Here is a 21,746-nt window from a genome sequence, read left to right on the forward strand (position 1 = left end):
TTGATGAGAAATGAGTATAGCCCCTTTTGCACATCTTTACAGCAGAAATAGCAGTTAGAGTAGAGAAGAGTCTACTTGAGATCTTATGAAGTGGTGCATAGTGATGCACCAAATGGACAGGCTTTCATAGAAGTCTCAATTTCTAAGAGACCTGACCTATACTCCCTTGGAAAACCAAATATCTTCAGGGAGAGGCAAGTTATCCACCTCAAAATAGAGTCAGTACATCCAGCGAGCCTTGCTCTGAAATCTAAACTTACATCTATCCAGTTGTCTCCATTATGAAATGAGGATGACAGGTATTTTACTGTGAGCACATGTGATTTTATCCAAGTCCGGTGTACTTGACAAAGTGTTGCTTGCTGTCTATGCAAATTCAAAACCTGCCAAATCATCAAAAGAGCTGAGTATGAGTTTACATCTTTAACAATTATTCCTTGTCACATTATTTTGGTTAACAGGGAATTCATCATAGTGGAGAAGAAAAAAATAAAGCGTCTTGACAGTTACAAGGAATTAACTGTGCTTACAATATCATATTTTCCAAGGGAAGTCTGGAGGGCAGATCTTGACAGTGCTGAAGCTGTGCCATGTGCAGTGACGACTTCTGACTATCATTGGCCTGGACTTAACCTTAAGACAGGGAAGACTTGTTGGTTTGTGTTAAAGACTGGCATGAGTTGTGCAAGACTTGCAGTTCCAGCTCCCAGGAGAGGCTGAGATTCTCCTGTTCTGGTAATTCTGCCACTGCCCACAGCACCACTGGTCCTCCTGAGCAGACAGACAGAAGAGTTGGTGGTGTGCCTATGGCATATTTAGGGAACTGAATCACAAAGCCCAGGTGCCCACTCTGTGGCCAAGAAGGAAATTGGACATAGTGCTAATTGAGTGTCTCTGGCCAGGGTGGTGTCAGCAATTATAATAGCATTCCCCGTTTCCCATGGAGAAGAGCTTCTCCTTGTGTTTCACACTTCTGCCAAGAAAAGGATAAAAGGAGATTTTCCTCTTTGTCACTGAAGAGAATCCCCTTTTCATCCAAATGAATTACACTGTCTCTAAGGCGCCAGATTAATCTGTCTATGATGTCCCTTGTGTATTGTTTCTAGACTAACAGATATTTGTGTTTCTTCTTTTGTGATCAACTGGTACAAATGAAAGCTAACTCACGTGGTGGTCTTTCGCTGCTACCCACTGCCATGAAACGCTCTCCAGGAACGATTCAGCCTTGCTGAAGGAGAGGTACAAATACACACCTCGCTGAAGAAGCAATTGGGGTGAAGTTTCCCCCTTCAGTTGCCTCATAAGTAGCCTCTGGAGAGATGCTTGAAGCATCTGCCACGGTTCCCTGGAAGAGCAGCAAAGAGAGAGATGATATTTTGATGCTGATCCTCTCTTGAAACTGCCCTGGCTGCCTCTGAAAGGGAAGTAGCTCCCTATGCCATGCAGCAGCCTAGATCCAGTCCACACGCCTACATGAGACAGACATTTGCAATGATCCCAACTGTTTTGGATTGAGATGTGGATAGTAGAACAACATTTACATTAAGGTTGATGACAAGTACAGTTTGGGTCAGTTGACGCTCATCTCCGGCTTGCTTTCATCATAAAATCTATGGATTATTGTGCTATAGGTATACACACCAGGAAAGGCAGACAAAGCAGGAAGCCTCAGAGACACACATGAATTAGGATTAAATGAAGCAAATTAATTCTTCATCAGATCTAGTCACCACTAAAACAAAGAAGATGGGAAGAGACAGAATCAAAATTAGCGAGATAATAGATTGCATTTCTGGTTAGGAAGAAGTCCTGCATTATGAAATACTGGTGGATTTAATGTTCAATTCTACCCTTATTTGTCAAGCACATTGTAAAGCATATTTGCAGTCATCACCTTCCAGTTGAATCAGGGCAGTGAGTTTTTGTTTTTCTTAGAGTACTTGATGTTTTATAGCTTAGAGCCTTGGCAGAAGTCCATCTGCAGTAATATATGATTCACAGCGTTGTTAGGCTGGGGACTGCAATTGTTGCTGTTCTGTCTATACTCTGCTGTGTTTGTGGAAGGATCAGGATTGGAGCTGTGAGGGTCTCATCATGATCCCTAAATCCAGAAGTGTATTTGCACCGTTTTTATCCCTAGAAAGTTATCTACTGCTTACAACTCGCTTTCCTGAGAAATAGCCAGACAAGACGTATTGGAAAGCAGGCTTATCTTGTGTATGCTAGTATATAAGAAATCATACCAGACAGTAACCCTAGTTATGACCCCAAAAAAACACCATGTGAGATCAACTACAACACACCCCCACCCACCCAAAAAACCCCAAATCAAAAAATCAAAGGAAACAAAGAACACCCACACTCCCAAAAACCCAGCAAAGAGCCCCACTGGTGCTTTGCTACACAGTTCTGGGAGTTTCAGGCAAAGGTAATATATTCTTCACATAACCATTCAAATTGAGTATGTTGACTCTCTATATAAATTGTTTTCAACTCTGTCTTGTCATTCAGTCTAAAGAGAATTTCAGCAGCACCTTGGTGGAGTTTCTCCAAACATTGGTACTGGCAGATAGAAGATGCTCTGCTTCCACTGGAGGGAAGCTTCTGCTTCTGGGAAAAACTTTGCCATTAATTTCATGGACAGCAGAACTAACAAATTATGGCTGCAGGAAAACTGTATAACATGCTGCATGTGGAAATTTCTTTATACTGCATCACTGGAAATACAATATGAATGTGAAACCCTTCCACGTATGTGCACACATCTTCCAACATTTTCAGCAAAATCAGGAGATTGCCAGGGCTTTGGCCTGAATGATAAGCAAGCATATTTTATAAAGATATGCTCAACATCCCTATAAATAACAATTTCTCTTTTTGCCTTTGCCAGCCTTCATCAGAAGGTGAATACTTCTCTACTTCCTCATTCCTCCATCTGCCCACATAGTCCTAACAACATGCATGTAAAAATGCATAAAAATTTCAGCCTTGCAATTTAAATGTCAAGTCTTCATTCTTATTCCAGTACATTTAGACCCTCTTTTGCATACAGTGTGGCTGACTTATTGCAAATTTAGTTTTCTTAAAAATGACAGAAGATGTCCATGGCCCTTTCTGATAGTTCCATTTGTTACTCTGCCCTTGCAGAACAAAAACGTAATGCAGCGTGCTGTGCTGAGAGATGGGTCACAAACAATCCCTTAGGGATATTAAATAGTTGTGTTGTCTTTGTGGGGCCGATCTGACTCCCCTTTGCTTCACTAGAGTGTAGCAAGGTCTTGCTGAGATGCTGCTAGTATTCAGCTTCACTGTGATCTCTGTGTGGGGAGATGATGTTGCAAAGCTCTGTCCCTGTTGCCCATCTTTTCAGTGCCCTGAAAAAGAGAAAAGACAGCACAGAAGTATATAGGTATATGTATATATAAACCATTTCACAGCTGTCAGGTTGTCTAGACTGTTGATTTTTTCTCCCATCCTGCGTAGCTTTCTCAGGTATATATCGAGAGAAGCTGTTAGCAGTCATGCCAAGTGATGATTTGGGGGGGTGTTGCAGACTGCTGAAGAAAGACCCAGGACACACGACACACCAGGCTGCGTTCACGAAGTTGCAGACATAGCCTGCTCCCCCCTCTTTAGCAAAAACCAGTATTTGGGACCTCCCTTTCAAAGACTGAGGGCTTCCAGTGAGTCATCTAAATGCTGCGTTTGGGCACCTAAATTACTTGCCCTCTATGATTTTCTGAATTAAAAATTACAGTTTAAGACAAAAAGCACTAACAGCTGTACAATTTGCTTTCTAAGACTCGTTCCATTTGAAAGGAATAGCAAATACAATGATTAAAAAAAATAAGTTTGCATAACTCATTAGCTTTTGAAGAATTTCTTTCTAAACAGTTATAATAAATGTGCATGTGCACATTGAGAGCTATTTCTTGGGTCAGGTTTTTCTAGTATTAGAAAAAAACTTATTTTTATAGCTGTGTCAAATGTTACAGCCATTGGTAAAGAATTCATGAATGCCTTTTTGTTCCACTGCCCTCAGAAAGTGGAAGAGAAGTTGCCACTAACCTCTCTCTCCAGCAAAGAGAACACAAATATAACCCAGTATTAACACTGAAGGATAGTGGTTATTTTTACCCTTTCTGCCCATGTCCTTCCCAGCAGCTTGTACAACCCATAGTGATCCAGGGACAGGAATATGCTTTTCCCTTCCTCCTTGGCAGGGCTTTGGTGTGTTAAGGCAGAGCTTGGAAACTGCTTTGAGATCCTTGCAGTGGAGGTGCTAAAAAGACAGGGGAACCTACTGTGGCGTGACCATGTACTGACTTTGCTGCAGCATGAGCCTCCCTGTTACTACAAAAGCCTTTGGAGGTCAAAAGCTGCCCTAGTTCGACTATTTCTACCTGCTTCTTAATGAACAAATGCTGCCACTGTTTGAATAATTCATCTATATTAAAATACAAAATTTTGAAGCCCATCAGCCGCTAAAGACACTTCTTTGCAGAAGACATTCTGCATTTCCCTGGCCAGGACGGGTGCTCCCTGCGAGGCAGAGCGGGAAGGGCTCCCCATGAGCTCCCAACACAGAATTGAAGTCGTGAATGCTCCCTGGCCACGAATTGAGCCCCTGAATGCACAGTTACTGAATATTCATTTTGTCCATTCTTCACAAAAATACTTACAATTTAAAGTACAAGAATAGCTCCATTCATAAGCGGCTGTGTGAGACGAGTCTCTGTCACCAGTGCCATACCTACATTTCTTAATAAGGAGCGAACAAAGCCGGTATATTACCACGTATAAAAATAATGAAAAAAAAAGATATCCAGAGAGAGAAATCACCTTTTGTCATAAAGTGACGTGGGTTGATTATAAGCATACGTATTATTTCTCTTTGTTGTTCGGTTCATTGTGCAGTCCAGGAGAGTAAGGAAGCTATGTGCTGCTGCTGTATGGCTGGATGATACTGGGGTTTCAACATTCGGAACAGCAGATACTTAGGGTAAAACTTTCCCCTGATTTGAGCTGAACTATTCATCACGCACGTAGCTGTCATTAATCTTACATGCAGAGCCAGGCTTCTCATATTTCAAAATCTTTGGAGAGGTAGCTTTTTAATCTATATTTGGTTCTTCTTTTTTCCCCCTCCGAGATTGATTTCTCTTTGCATATAATGCCGTAGTAGTTTCAATTTAAACAGAACCCTGAAATAAAACAGTTGAATATGAAACCTTAGCAAAGAGAAAGGAAACAATTATCCTGAAATTCTTCCTTTTTGGAAGTAAAAAACTTGAATGACAGCAGCTGAGTGACAAAATTGACACGTGTTTTAACTTCTGTTTCAAGCGATGGATTATCTTAATCACACCAAGAGGGCATATACTCCTGGATGAGGCCATAAATTCAATTAATCTCAGTAGTAATTCTGAAAGCAATTCATTTTAATATAATGCAGCACCTTGAAGTGTCTAAACTACAACAGCTGAAGCTGCTTAAAGACAAGAGGCAGATGCAGGAGCTCCTGGTGACTATCTCTGCCTCCTTCTACCTCCTCTCTGCCACACCACCTCGGGCTAAAGGCAGATCTGCTGGAGCTGTTCCTCTGAGCCTGGACAGGAAGATCAAGGAAGAGGACAAGGAAAGGAAAAAAGGCAGAATGGATGTGAGGGCGGCAAATGGCAGGGGGTAAGGTCTAAGCTTATTCTCCAAAATATATGAACCATGACAGCTGCAGGTTATGAACTGTCTCTATCAAGAGTTTCTGGTGACCAAGAGCAAAAATTTTAAGTGGTTTGCATATCTCTCTAGGCTCTTGAGATAATAATATAGCTGTCTGTTCCTTATTTTGTAGGTCATTTATACAGCTCATGATCTAAACGCTTCTCTCGGTTAATACTCAGAAAGGATGTTATTGGAATCCCAAACTCCATGCTGTTTTGCAGAGCTGAATCTGGACACAGAACATTATAAATTCAGTAATGTGTATCACTATGGGAACTGTTTTTCCTGCCAGACAGCGCTGGGAATGAACTGGGAACTGGCTGTTTAGGCACTCGTGTGTATGTGTGTGCTAGTGTCTGCCAGGCACACACATACGTAAACATTCAAATGCAGATATGTAAATTTTACCATTAAGTGTTTGCATTTCCTTGCTTCGCCATTTCTTCTTATTTTGCTTCATTTAGCATAGATTATTTCTGTAAGTCTGGCAAGTAGTCAATTACTGAATTCCTTTTCAAAGGAAGGGAAAAGGAAGATTACAAAATTCATAAAACTAGCATAAATCACCATATCTTGCCCACCTGAGGATCTGACCCTCTAACGGTAGTTTCTTTCTTCTTTATAAAGGTAATTATTCTATTAAAATTAATAGTGAAATGAATACTGCTGTGACTGAATTACATGGGATAAGCGTGAAATACTGTGATCTGTTCTGCTATGAATTAGTAATTATAGTGTGCCCAGTGAAATTTGCATACTTTCCTCTCCTTCCCCGCTATCCACCTCGGATTAGTTGCTAAAGCTCTCTCCAGGGTTGGAGCTGGAGATTGCTTGTGGTTTACGCAAAGAGAAGGTGTTTGCACAACCTAGTACCTCTGAGTGTTGAGACAGCAGAAGTTACAGGATAAGCATGGATTTGTTTGGTATTTGAAATATCTGTGATCGCCTTTCTAAACGTGCTGGGGCTTTTATTTTTTTTTTTTTCTTTTGTGCTTATATAGATGGGGTGAGGGGAAAAAAATCTGTCTCTTTTCCACCTGCTATTTCTGCGTGAAAAGTTGGGCTTTGTGCTATGACTTTTGAGTTCATACTGCCTGGAGCAGTGAAAGTAGTTGGTATCTCCAAGGGATGGTTCTCAAAATAAGAGAGACCCAGGACTCGAGCAGAACCTTCCACAGCTCCTGTTTTGGAAAGAGCCGAATGCACCCATTTGCACTTCGGTTGTTCATGGAAAGTTTTAAAGTTAACCCTGAAGAAGATAAATGATACCGGGGTGAAAGGCAACGTTTCCCACACACCTACTGAGAGACGTGCCTTGAGCCAGCTATAGCAATTACTTATGCACTAGAGGATGGCAGGAAACAGCAGTTTTTTCGGTGCTGGATGGACGTTGGGCAGATGATGCCCAGGCTGGCTGCTGAGGACGAGAGAGCCTGCGCAGCACTCGGGGGGCAGTTTTGCCCTGCAGCCCATACAGCCCTGCTGTGCCGGGGCACGTGCTCGGCGAGGGGGCTCTGCCTCAGCACAGGTTAATACCTCACAGCCTGATAGAAAGGGATATAGGGGAGAAAACTGAGATAGAAAGAGCTACTCCCCCTTTGACCCGCGTTATCCTGAATCTGACATCCTTGCATGGGTCCTACGAGAGCCCTGTGCTCCACTTGGCTTCAGAGGCAGAGGGGGGAATCCTTGCCACCCAGGCAGCATGGGAAGGACCTAGCTGGCTGCACTCCTGTGAAGTAATTGCTGTTGTTAATAGGATTTTATTGTTATTAGCTATATTAGGATGGTCACAAGCTGGTTTAGATAGCTTATACTTGATTAAATAATGGCCTGCTGTAGTGATAGATGCAAACTTGTCCCAGTGAATGAAAAACCTGTTTTCTTTTTCCTGAGAATAGTATGCAACCACAATTGCTCAAAAAAAAAAAAGGGGGGAAAAAGGGACATGTTGACATGCTTAATTAATATAATGTATTTTGTTTCTTTGGCTAAACCTTGATCTTGACAATCCTCAAGCTAATAGAAAGTCATTCTTTTTTTCCTTCCTAAAATAGTCTGTGCAGTGCATAGGTTAACTAGTTCAATAGAAGCACTTCTTCACCCCAAGAAAGCAACCTTAAACGTTTTGTAAAAAGGTCATATAAACTTCAGATGCAAGCCATTATTTTTAATTCATGTGATCTCTCCGTGTTTCCTAGCACCTGAGCAGTGCTTCCTGCAAATTACATTCTTTTTGTGAATATAAACAGTTTATTAAAACTCCTGTATTAATTATTTAAATGAGTTTATAAATATTTGAGGAAGCCCATGCAAAAGGCAGACATAATAAATTATCATATTCTACTTTCGTTGAAAGTTAAATTACAAAATCCTGAAGACTGCCTTCTGTAACAAAGACATTGCTGCTGCCTGTCATCACCTCGTCCAGGGCAAGAGCATTATCTCTAGGTAGGATCAAAAAAAACCCAAATCAAACACTCAGCACCTAAGGTTTAAAGGGAGATAAGAGTGTTTTGGTCTTAGAGTGGTTGTATTAAATGTGACACACATTCAATATGTGACCATTTAATTACCTATGCTCGATGTCTTATGGGAGGAGCTATTGGTTTCTAGCCTTGACTTTGAGATCACGGGTGCAGGGGCTGAATTAATGAGCAGAAGGGGAAATACAGGTACCCAGGAGAAGCCTGGAGCAAGTAAAAGAAGAAATCACTCACACAGATCAATTGATTGAATGAGAAGTCAGATACTGTAAGTGGTAGTGGAAAGAATATCAGTCCCAGCTGTACAGCAGATAAACCTGAACAGTGCAAGGGGATTTCTTATATGAGAGGACAGGCAAAAAATAAAGTTAAATAAACAATGGTAACAGCAGGATAGCAAAAAAGTCTCTGGATAAATGGTTAAAATTCTTTTCCAGGTGGGAGGGAGCTTCAGCTCTGGAGTTCTTAGTTTTGCAATGTTGATTGGTAAGGTGAAGACTCACTTTGTAGACATTCCCATTTTTTGAGTCTCAGTCTCCGTGCACATGGTCATGTCTGGCTGCCAAGAACATCGCACATTATAGATGGCAGGTGCCAATCAGGACAGAAGTGTTTCTGCAGAATTTGGGTAATGGATAATTAAGCTGATTAAATAGAAAGCGATGTCCGACGATGATCCCCTTCACCGTGTGCTGCTGCCTTCTTAACTGTTCTGTGTTCAAGGAGTCTCTTGGGGTGGACATGTGGATTACTTGAGAACTTGGTAAAGTCAGTTTGTGGTCATGCAGGGCAGACCAGGAGATGCTCCTGCTGTAAAGCCTCAGCCTGCAAGATCATGATGGTAGATAAAAGCAAAGCACTTGTCAGGCAGACTTATGTTTATGAGGAAGGACAATTCAGATTAGCTCCACGTACCCAGCCTTTACCATTTTCCCAATGCTTGTCCAGGCACCTGCTTCTCTTCCCTATCCTTCTTCTCTTCCGCTGCTAAAGCAGAAAATCAGAGAGTTTACTAGCCTGAGGGCTGCAAGGTAATGCCCAGAATTAGGGGATTCACTAGCCAATGATCTTTCCTATCTGATCGATCTTTGAAGTATTTGTGGAGGTGACTCTTTAGAAAAAAAAAAAACAGCTATTCCAATCTTAGGCTCTTTTAAAGTGCTTTGAAAAGATGAACAAGGAGTGTTACAACATTTCATCTAAAACAACTTCCTGTTTGTTTTGCCAGTAACTATAGCAATTCTCAGTATCTTTGTTTAGCTATTCATCTTTGGAGGGCTTCTGAATGCATACATTTTGCAACTAGCAGAGCTGAACATATTCTGCAAAGCATTTTACGCTAATTCATGCTCAGATTTGTGAAAGATCTTGCGCTGGGCATGCTCAGGCTCCATTTACATTCATTTTGTATGAGCATTAATGAGATCAAGTAGAACAAGGACAGATGTTTGTAAAAAATAAAATGTTAAACTCCTATTTGTGGTGATGAGAATAGAGCTTACGGCTTCAAAGCTAAGAATCATCTGACTGGAGTGTGCACGAGATTCCTGGAGTATCTGGAGTCTGCGACTCATAGTTCCTTCCATCTGGTTATTTTTTTCAAGAGCACATCTTGTGTTTTACAAACATAGGAAATAATGACCCTTGTATAAATTCAGGATTATTCACTCTAAGGACAGCAGAGTAAGGTCATCATATGAATTATTTGTAGCAAAGACCTACCTAGAAGTGCCATCCAGGGACTCTTCCAAGGTAAAAAAAATAGGAAAAAACACACTGTAAATGGTAGTGAATTTTCATCTTTTTAAAATAATACCACTCAGAATTAAATTGAATGAAGGCACAAAGACATGAGCTGTGCCAATACCAACAAGGCCGTGAAATTTCAAGGGCCCATTAACAGACTTCTCAGCATTATAAAATGTTGCAGAGTAAATAAACATTATGAGCACTGAAGGAAAACATAATTTCAAAGAAAAACCTGTCAGCTAAGGTCAGTTTAATATCCACTCATGAATTTCACTGTTTTTAAGTCTTGCTGATAAGCTTTTATAATTGAGTTACTTCTCTTATTCCGTGCATATTGAAACAGTAATTAAGCTATGATATGAGATACAAAGTATCGTGTGCTCAATTCATCAATTTTTGTTCAGTCTCCCAGTTCTTGTTCTGATTGCACTGGCATTGTTGCACTGAAATATCTCCAAATCTATCAAATCTATGTCAAGATTATTCATGATGTAATTTATAATAGTAGTTAGGGATTTGTTTACAGAAAACAAATGTTCCTTTAATCTTTAAAACAAAATTAGACTTGTCTTACATCACAGAACAAAGAGATTTGAATGAGTACAACACTTTTAATAAATCAGTAATTACCTTGTGGAGTGGCAGTTGGCTCATTTAACATAACCTTTGAAAACAGCTTCCTCAAACAGATTTTAAACTCTGTCCTTCTGAGATAAATTTTGAGAGCTGGACTGTGCAGATTTTAGTGTTCTGTAGGTGTATTATTTATACCTCAGCAATCCCCAGTACATGGAAGAGAATTTGGACCATATCATCTCTTTACAGCAGAGATAATTGCAAGTTCACTAAACTGCGTCTTAAAGAAATCTGCAAGCTCTGCCTTTTGGTACTACTGTGCATTAAGTGGCACGCCACATGCAAGTTCATAGTACCATCATTAGGACAATAAAACCTCCCTGAGTTTATAATTTCAAATTGAATTATCCCCATGATGAGAGCACAGGGCACCTGACCCTAGTTTGCAGTGTGAGTGTGTAGCTTGGTGGGGATTTAAACAACACTCCACCAGCTGTAAACCAGTCAGTTATAAACACGTTTCTGAGGTTAGTAAGGTCTGATAAGAGCTGGTGGGTGCAGGCAATAGCAAAGGGCTGCTCCCATCCTTTCCCAGAGCACCCTGGGTCATCCGTGGTTACACTCATCAGGGCTTTGACCCACATCACTTCACTCTGAAAATCAAACAGCCACATGCCAACAGACAACTAATGAAGCTTGTGGTGGTTCTGCATGTTTGTCCATAGAATTACAGATCTGTGCAGTCTTTATTAGGCTGCTGAGGCAAAACAGACAGAACATTTTTGGAGAAAAGAAACACACAAAGAATGTGTTTTGAGACATTAGATCAAGCACAGATCAACTTAAACTACCTAAGAATTGTTTTAATCACCAGCCAAGGAGCAATTAGGCAGATCTATTGCTACTAGACAGGACACAGACATGTCATGGTGTTTTGGACATAAGGATGACTGCACCAGCAGATGCTTGCACTCTTGGGACTAAGAAGGACAGGAAGGTCCCTCCAGAGCCATGTCCTGCCACTGTGACGATGTCAGCAAACAGCTGCTCCAGCCCCAACCCCATCTCCATGTGGTGTGGTCAGCCTGTCCGAAAGAATGAGACCTCAAACAAGGGTTCTCTGATAAAACTGCAAACCTGACTCACTGAGGTGACGGCTGAAATCCGTATTTGATCACACACCTCAGTGTATTGCTGAATCTGCCAATACCACTCAAACCAGCAAGAGGTTCAGACCAGCAGTGATTTTCTGGCCTTGTTAGGACATTAGATGCTTATAATGACCTCTGAATTATGAAGTGTTTTGATTCAGATATTTTCCAGCTCTGATTATTGTCCTCTTCCCATCCTTTTTAAGGGAGGAGTAGCAGGTGGCTTCGTGTACTTCATACCTCTTAGCAGTCTCCTTTTCCAAAAATTCCTTGACATCTAGATTTTAGGAGAAACATCACCCTTTTACTGCTCACAAGGATCAGAGATTGTTGTGCTTTCATTTCTTTTAACACTTCTCCCATCCTCACATGCTTTCTTCAAGGGCAGGTACCCACCTGACAGCCCTCACTATTGCAGAGAGACACCTGGAACCCCAGACACATATTTCAGCATTTTCTAAGCTTAGAGATTTAGCCTTACACCTTTAAAGCACTAAGAACTTAGTATTTTTCACAGTAAAAAAAAAAAAAAACCAAACAGTGACAATGTAGTGTCTTGAAAGAATAATTGTTTTCCCCTGGAACAACATATACAAAGCTGAAAACAAAGGTTTTGTTCACCAATAACAAATTATCATATTGTAAGTTATTAATTTTTAAATCTTTAATGGAAGAATTTTCCTTATTTACAAGAATCTTCTTTGTGGACTGGAACCAACAAGAGACTAATACTAGGCAAGTTTATACCCAAGCAGCATACCAGATCTTAATTTCATAACTGATAACTACCCAATATATTATGCATGCTTTGTTATGCCTTATAAATGCATTGCAGTTATATAATTTATTCATTCGCAGTATTCTTTCATAGAGTGCTTTGCTGCTAAGCTGTGTTTCTGGCACCTCATTCAGTCAAAATTTCATAATAGACTTTCACCCTTCAGAGCCCATCTTGCAGCTTCTCCTTTCCAGCTCGCTCAACCCAGCCTCCTGCAGCGCAGGGGATTCACATTTGAGCAAACAGCAACTCTTACAGACACCGGATTTGGTCCGAAGCCTGCAAAAACTAAGGAGGATTTTTCTTTTCCCCCTGTTTCTTCAGTAGCTGTTGGATCAGACCCTAAACATGGATTGTTGGTTTCCAATGCAAACCCAGGCAATAATTGTTCCTCTTGGGTGCTCGCTTCCACCGTCATGAGGGACAGTCATAACAATTATATCTTTGGTTCAGCGCAGTCGTTTCCCAGCATGCTGGTTCTGTGAGCAAACATCTCCACAGCAGCATCAGGACCACAGCAGCTCATCTGAAAGATATATATGATTTAGGGTCCCCCACGAACCTCTGCATATCTCCACTGTCCTCGTCTCCCAGCCTGGATCTTCTCCCTCTGCGTTTCAACTCATTCATTTACTTTATTAATGAATTATTATTAATGAAAAATTAACATTGCATGGAGACATTTTTCTTCTTTGATGGCACACCAGTCCTCAACCCTGGTCTGAGACATGTGTGTGAATATTTATAAGCAGCTTCCTATTGTCTTTCCAAAAATGTATAATTATGCTGCAGTTCATTGGCATTTCATTAAATATATAACAATCAGATTAAGCTTTCACTAGGCTATCTAGAAGCAGTTCAAATAGGGTGTAAATAACACTGCTACTCTACACAAATATTTTATCAGCCTGCTCTCAGCTTTGCTCTGCAGCGAGGGACAGATTCAGTTCTAAACTTCAGTAATAAATAGCAGCAATGGGTCTCCCTAACCTGCAAAAGATTGATTTTTCCCTATACATACAGGGCATCCTCAGTCACCTGCATTCATTTCAGCTCCCTACAGGTGAGCATTTTGTGTGTTCATTAGTCTCATTAGCACTCATTAGTGTCAGCAGGTTGCTCTCAAATGACCCACTGTGTTTGCAGCGAGGTTATGTCAAACACCAATAAACTCACACACATAAAACTAAGTAAAGGTGGGTGGCTCAGTACTTGCCTTAGATGCACGTGTCTGTGCATGAATTCAGGAATCTCCAAGAAAAAAATGTAAGACTGTGTCCTAGCACTCTGGAAGGTCACTATGCACTTTTGGGGAGACAGGTTTATCATACATGGTTGATTTTTATCATTTCATCGCCTTTCTCTCTGCCACAAATACCTGCAAAAACCTGTTCGGTCAAGGTTTGCTCTGCTTTTCATTGTAGAAATCAAGTTTCCAGACAGATAACACAGTGAAGGTTCAGTTACAATATCAACTATGATCCATAAATGTCAGAGAAAAACTGCCATGCATCGGTCATGTCTGAGCTCAGTGGAAAGTGGAATAATTAAAAAAAAACCAATGATGCCTTTTGAGTACAGTTTTAGCAAATGAGAACTGTACAGTGGGTGAGAGCTGGCTGCCGAGCACAATTCGACTGACCTGGGAACTGCTGACAGCTCTGGAGAGGAGTGCTACAACCCACTGGCCTCCAAGCCTGACAGCCTCTGGTGGCTTCATTTATTTTATTACCTTAAAATCTCAGATTTTGCAAAGATCTCACAAGTCGAGCTGTAGAGCCCAAGAAAAATTGGGATTGCTTTTCACAGGCCTGTACTCAGTGCTGCTGAGATCTGAGAGATCTACCTAAGTCTACAGTTCTTAAAATCTGGATGTTTCTGTCAGTGTACCTAGCTAAAAAAACATAGGGTTTTTACCTCTGAGCAGCTGTACACACTTTATAAGTGCTCAAGGGACTTGAGTACTGTCATTTTTAATGCACTCATGGCATTGAAGATGCACATTCGCTTGCTGTGAAGGGGTCACCCATGAGAAATCGTGGTCCTGCGTCAGTTATGAATGCCTCTCAGTCTTACATTTAAGAAACATTTATTTCCAAAAGTATAAAGAGAAAGATGTGGAAAAATAATAAAGCTGCAGCGTACGACCCTCCCAGGCTGAACAGCATTGAGGACTAGAAATTCCTTTGCAAGATCTAAGCTATTTGGGATGAAATCTGCTCTTCAACAGACCATCTCTATTCTGCTGAAAGTCAGGCATGTCATTAAAAACCTCCTGGCAACACACAGACTTCATGTAGCTTTAATGTTTTTATTTATTATACTAATAGCTAGGAAATGTACTCTGAGACCAAGACACCACTCTTCTGGTTGTTGCACAAATGCAGAAAAAAGGTCAGTCCCAATTCCTGTAATACAGTGTTGAAGCTCAACAGGTCAGTAAAGACAGTGGGGGACATACAAGGAGAAAAGGCAAAAATAACTCATCCTCTAAGTAAATAATAATAGAAATAGAAAACTGGTAGAGCAAGAAGATGATTTACCTGTAGTAGTAGAGAAAGTCAGAAGCGGAGTTGAGATTAAACAAGGGAATTTCTGATTCTCAGGTCATTAGCCAGCACCATCTTTATTAGTCATATTGTTATGAGGGAAGTATACAACGTGGTCATGTCATTTATTCCAATTTACCTAACAGTGTGCCAACTGTTAGAAAATGGCAATGTAAGTGGTTTTTTGCTAGTGAGACTTCTCATGCTGTTGAATTAGCATCCTTTTTGCTGGTTTATGCAGATCTTAAATGGAAATTGGTTTGTGGACTCTTTACATCTAATTTGCCCTTTCATATTTTACAGGTATATTTTGGTGTAGCCCACAAGGTTGTTTAGACACATGTTACACTATTAAAAATATTCTACTCTGGCTGCTGAATATATTGCAATGAAAAATCAGGAATTCTGGATGGAAAAAATAAAAACCTTCCATTGTTTCAAAATTTCAGCCAGTGGATTAATAAATCATTGTTCAAAAACGTGGAGAATATTGCAAAGATCAGAAAGTTCTAAAAGAAAAAAATGCAATATGATGATCTCTTTTTAATGCTTACTACAATTAAAAAATATTAAATCAACTCAGCAAGACTGGATGTGAGGAAATTAGGAGATATGAGACATCACTTCCCAGGCTGATTGCACTGTGCTTGTATTTTAAACTGGAGAAATGTCAGTTTTCCCAGAGTTATGAGAGGTCTGTTATAGAAGTCTGCAAAGTATTACACTGCGTGAGCATTAGATTGATACGTCTAAAATTGAGTAAGATTGAGTTAAAGCAGATAGTCTGATGGAGTCCCTGTAGGAAACATCCTGTATTTCTCCTAGACAGCATTATCCAACCTGAAATCTTTTGTTTCGGATTTGTGTTCCTTAACTTATCAGCCTACCGCTTTACAATTCCCAGGGTAAATGGTATCTCAGCCTGTTTATGAAATACACAACCCTTCATATGACACCTTCTTCCACTCTGGTTTCCTCATCATCCTAGAAAGCGTGTTCCCACCCCCATAATTCATTCCACACCCCATGACATCCCAATAAAGTAAGAGAAACCACATGTCTCATTCAATTCTCTGAGATTTTGTTTTATAAGGAAAAGGTGAGCACAGGGTTACAGATTCCCCTATTCTAGTTTCTTTTAGAAAAAAAAAAAAACACAAAACGACCTGAAAGATTTTACCTACCCCTGTGCTATTGCTACTGTCAAGAGTCTCTCACGGGGAGTTTGAACTTTCCTTTAATCTAATCCATTTAGAAAATGACTCACAATTTATTGAATAAAGTGGAGAAAATTGATATCTTTTCATTAAGCTGACAAAGTCTTTTTCACTGCTGGCATCTGTGAAATGTGCTCTCTATTTAAATTTTATTTATATCAATCTTCTCTGGTGGAAACTAGATTAAAAGGGAATGCTTTTTACTTACAGTAAAAACTTTCCCATCTTGCAAAGAGGGTCATACTGGTTTTGAAAATGAACTGTGTTTGTTATTCCTTGGAGTAACATGATACCTGTGATCAGGAGGAAGTACAATCTAGTATCTCTGTTCCTTTGTATTGTATTTCTATATGAGCAAAATGTGTATACTTTATACAGGCAAAAAGAGAGAGCTGCTGTGGCTTTATAATGGCAAATGCAGAAGCAACCTTGGAACATTTTAATACATAGTGTGTTCCCTCTAAACTGTTGAAAAATGCATGATGATGCTTTGCTCTGTTTTGATATTTCAGGGTCTTCCATAAACATGAATTAAAGTTATATATTACTGTGTGAGTATTGTCATATTGTTACATTGTTAAACGTAATGCCTTTATACTTATTGTCGTCTGTAGTTTGTCATGCTGTTAAAGCAATTTCCTAGATACTAAAGCAGAAAAGTTAAAAAAGTGTTTCTGCAAAAAAGCCTTTACATTTCTATACACACAGGAGTAGCAAACATGACCGAGGGAAGCGCCTGGCCTGCGAGTCTCTGGGCTGTGTGCGCATTTTCTCCCAGACCAGGCTCTGTCCGTGTCCTGTTAATCACCAGTAAGAGGGCAGTTAGTCACCCCTTTGGACAACTGAGTAGCTTCAGTTTAATGAAAGAGCTTGAAGTCTGAGAAATGTGAAACTCAGGTTCAGGAGTTTCAACAAGTAAGGAAGTTTTAATCAAATGGAATGTGTATTTTTTTCCAAATATCGCTTGATTCAAGAAGATGATGGAAAGGTTAGTGTTTCCGTGTTGATTTCATCTCAGTTTAGGTGTAGATATTTGAAGATGTTCAGTACATTTTTACTGTGATCCCGTAATAGAATAATTTGTCACTGAAAGTCAAGGGGAAGATGTCCCCAGCCAGCTCTCTTCATGCATCAAACCTCTGTGTCCCAATGCACAGGACCAAGTCAAGAAATGGTCACTACCCTTTTGCAGCCTACAAGAGCTGCCCCAGTAAAACCTTCTGATCTGGGTGTGTCTGAGATATCATTTAACCACTCACAGATACTTTAAGTGATGGGCAGGAATTTAATTTTTTCTTACATCCAAATTTAGTCTGAAAACCTTCCTCATTTCCATTGTGCATTACTAATGCTAAAATGGCATCAAACACATGGACATTCATGCAGTGTTTCTCTTCAGGAACTTTGCAGGCTGCAGCCCACTGAGTTCAGCCTAAACTGGAAGATCCCTGCAGCCATCTAAGACTTTGGGCATTATGTTTGGGAACAAAGTAATTTTAAAATGCAATAGAATTGTGTAAACATAAGATATTCTCTTGCTTTTTCCCTATAATCAATCTGATCACCAGATCTTTTATCTGCAGTTTATTTCTGCTTGGTACACATGATTAGAAAATGCCATTTCAACCAAATGCTTTTTGTCTCTTAATTCATGCAGACTGAATCATCGAGAGTTAAATATTTTGATCAAAAGTTTCCTATAGCTTTGCAAACAAAGCTAAAAAAAAATCCGGTGTGAATTGGGCTGGCAAAAAAAAAGTCTCTAATATTTTGAAGAAAGTTGCTTTTCTCCTCAGCTCCATTAGTTATATGCTTAGAGTTTAGTATTCTTATACAAGAGGAATTTGCTTGAAAAGAACTGAGATATAAGCAATCCCTTATTTACACTAGCAGGAGCCTGGGAACAAAAAAACCCAAAGCACACAAACAAAGCAGGAGTACTCAAGCCTCTTTTATATCATATCCTTTTTCTTTCCCCATGGCTGAGGGTATCTGTCTCAGTCAAATCAGCCGTGCATGAAAAAACTCCGTGCTTCATGTATTCCCCAGACAGTGAGAAGAACACAGTGAAAACCACTCCAAAGCGTTACAGGAGTCTAATTCAGCATGATGTGAGCACTCACAGCCTGTGATGCCTGGTGACTAACAGGAGTCGGTAATTCTCATCCGGAATTAGCAGTTCGGGTCACTGAGAAGCTCTGGTTCCTCAGGATCCAGGAGATCTTGAACGCAAACCGCCCCGAGGGAAAGCATCTTAACTTGAACAACTCTCCCTCTCACACGACTTCAGCACATCTCAGAGGGACATAACCTAAACACAGAGAAGCTGAATTGTATTCCCCAGGGAAGCTTCCCCCCCCCATACAGGTGTACCTAATCTCAAACACGGCAAACTGTGATTCATTTTAAAGCTTTTTCCTGGCTCTTTGAACAGAGCTGGAGGTGTAAAACTTTGAAATCAAGCAGACCTCAAAGGATCAGCAGTGCCCAAGGAGGACAACTGGTCCTAAAGATTAAAAGGCTCTTAATAGAAGAGAACACCTATAAACACAAGACTCAAAGGAAATAATTTTCATTGGGCCCTGGATGCCCCTGCCCCAGCATGGTGCTGAGGACTAGACCACAGCCAGCTTTGTAGTGCTTCAGACTTACAAAGGATTTTGCCCACTTACATATTAAACAGGAGCTTTTCATCTGCAAATGGCCTTGGTTTCCCCCTTTATGAAAGGAGCCTTGTCTCCAGCCCAGCTGTACTGAGTAGAGGGAGGTGAGGGTACTCACTGGTGGACCCTTGGGTGGGCTACTTTGTGATTGTAACTGCACTTTGATTACAAATTAATATATGTATGCACTAAAACCTCCACACTATTACATTAATCAGTTAATATTACGGTTCAGTACTGACTTTGCATTTGATTATTTTTCAAGGTCAACATCCAAATACCTGGGCTGTATTTAACAGCAGCAAGAAGCAGTTAGATCATTTTAATTGCTATGAACAGCATCGTTCCTCCATGCTGCCTCTCAGTTTGTATTCATCTCATATCTGTGTTTTACAATGTAAACTCCCTAGGCCAGGGCACTCAGTTTTGTGGGTTTTAGTACCCAGCACCGTAGGATGCTTCTCCGTGGTTATTTAATGCTACAGCACTGCTACTGGTAAATAATTATGATCATTGCTTTTGATTCCATATCACAGGATTCTCCTCACATATTCTGAGGATGCTCTGCTCTGATGATTGCTGTGAAGGCCAGTATTTAGCAGGATATGGTTTTTCAGTTTGCCCACTGCACAATCTATTATTAGAGCTCAGATTCAGCCCTCGTGTGCCTTTTCATGCATAGCAAAGAGAGATACCTCTTTCTCCGCTGTTAGCAGCATTAATGATACCCTTCTGAAAATGATGTGTGAATAGCATCATTAAACTGCCTTGCAAGTGCAGGTGTAAAGTGGGTTTTTTGTGTTCTACGTATGGAGGAATGATACACTACATGATAAAAATTAGGTATAAGCTGTGAGAAGAAATAAGAAAGACAACAGAGATAGTTAGATGATTGTTGTAGGGCCCTTCCAACTGAACTATCCTATTCAGGCTTAGCACACTTGCTCTAACTTACTCAAGTTGTCTTCCAGACCAAAGGAGCTTCCAAACCCAAGGTGTTTCTCCCTCTGTTTCAAGTAAACTCAGCGGGTGAAAACCGTATCGCTGTTGGGACAGTTATTCAACAAGCCTGCTGGTATAATCATGTATCAAGTGAAGGCCTATTTTAGAAATATTAATTTGGACTCCTGAATTGCAGTAGCTTCCCATTAGAATTAATTAGCTGGTCCAGAAATATTGCTTCTCATCCTGCTTTATGTTGCACTGAAGTGAGCTATAGTTGGATGCACTCCAGCATGGCCCACCAGATATCCTGAACATATGCCATTCAGATCAACCATGTACCTCAACAAATGGCAGAGACGGGTTTGTCCAACTTATCCAGGGAAAAAAGATCTAACTTTTCCAAAGGAAGTCTTAATTGCACTTTAAAGGAAATAAAAGTGAAATTCAGTGCAGGTATACTTGACCTTCTTTACAGGATTTCCCACTCTATGTTCACCATTTTTATTTATTATTGTGAGCGTAAACAGATTATAACTAGATAAAAAATAAATCAAGGCTATAATTATAAACTCTGAAATGTCCTTAAATCAATGCATGCACAAGAGGGCATTTTCCAGAGCTGAATGGTGTGATACAAGGCGGTCTGCTGCTTCAAAGGTATTTTAGGGCCTTGAAGCAGCTATGTGGGGTGATTTGAATGGGTTAAGCATCTCTGTGAGCACGTGTGCGAGGAGCTTTGACAGTAAGGATTCATGAATGCAACCATGAAATTAATTCTTGCTGGGGAAAACAAACCACAGACAGAGCCACTCATGCATCAACTAGTCACAGTTTGCAAGGTTAGCTAAAGTTTATCAAAATCCCCAGACAAAAAATGTCATTAAGATACAGTTAAGGTTATAGACAGATACCAATTCCCAGGCAAGAAACTTCATTAAGGTACACTCAAGGTTGTAAACATATGGGCCAATTAAATTCAACCAGCAAGATCCAAACACTGTCATTATTTACAACGTTAAACATTTTGAAATTAAAAGCTACTGCTAGAGATAATACGGGTTCTATAATATTCATAATCATGTTTCAACAAAGTGAACTTCTGCTGCTGTTCAGTGATACCTTCTATTTGTAGTTGTGACGCACCCTGAGACGGGATACTGTGACAGCTAAAAGGCTACACAGGTTCAGAAAACTCTGCACAGGTTTGTGGATGAAAAGGCCAGCTGTAGATGTTGAAAGCAGAGCAGACACCATTTATTCTGGAATACCCTGAGCTGCAAGTCCTGGAGAATATATTGGGGAAAGGCCCTTTTGACTTGCCTTGTTCTGCTGTCTGTCCATGAAGATCATCATCATCAGACTGGCCACTCACAGGGATGGGCTGTTAGGCTGGATGGCCCGTTGGTCTGAAGCTCCCCGCAGTCACGGCATGACAGTAGACAAGATCTCGTGGATAAGGACACTACGGCAAGCAGGCACTGTCTTAGAGAACATAGGATGCAAACCAAGCAATTAGATGTGAAATCTTTGCCACTAAACTGCGACTGAAGGGTTTAGAAGGGACACTCTGCCTGTTAAATGCAGTGTTAGATCCTGGAGATACTATTTAATTAGATATTTCATTATAACGTAGTTGTGAACATTGTCTTTTCTCTTTTAGCTTCAATAGTGATTGGGAAATGGTGGTGTGAGATGGAGCCCTGCCTAGAAGGAGAGGAATGTAAGACGTTGCCTGATAATTCTGGCTGGATGTGTGCGACTGGCAATAAAATCAAGACCACCAGAGTAAGTTGTCTTTCTATCTATACCCAGGAGGTCGTAATAGGAAAGGGAGTCCCTAGTGATGCACCTCAGGGAAAAAAAAAAGTGCACATCGCTGGGTCGCTTTCTGGTAGCTAAAGGGAAGAGCGT

At 40.5% G+C, this 21,746-nt stretch overlaps 1 protein-coding gene across 1 annotated transcript in view; it reads left to right on the plus strand.

Moving 5' to 3' along the window:
- Window positions 1-21,746, plus strand: part of LOC104506236 (protein FAM19A1) — a gene marked incomplete at its 5' end in the record, with an annotated part of 44,696 nt that overhangs the window by 18,697 nt on the left and 4,253 nt on the right. The window contains one exon of the mRNA XM_010147128.1: window positions 21,496-21,620. Coding sequence (XP_010145430.1) covers window positions 21,496-21,620 — 125 coding nt within the window. The remainder of the gene's footprint in view (window positions 1-21,495; window positions 21,621-21,746) is intronic.

The sequence above is a fragment of the Eurypyga helias genome, unplaced genomic scaffold, assembly GCF_000690775.1.
Source record: "Eurypyga helias isolate BGI_N326 unplaced genomic scaffold, ASM69077v1 scaffold4910, whole genome shotgun sequence".
NCBI lineage: Eukaryota > Metazoa > Chordata > Aves > Eurypygiformes > Eurypygidae > Eurypyga > Eurypyga helias.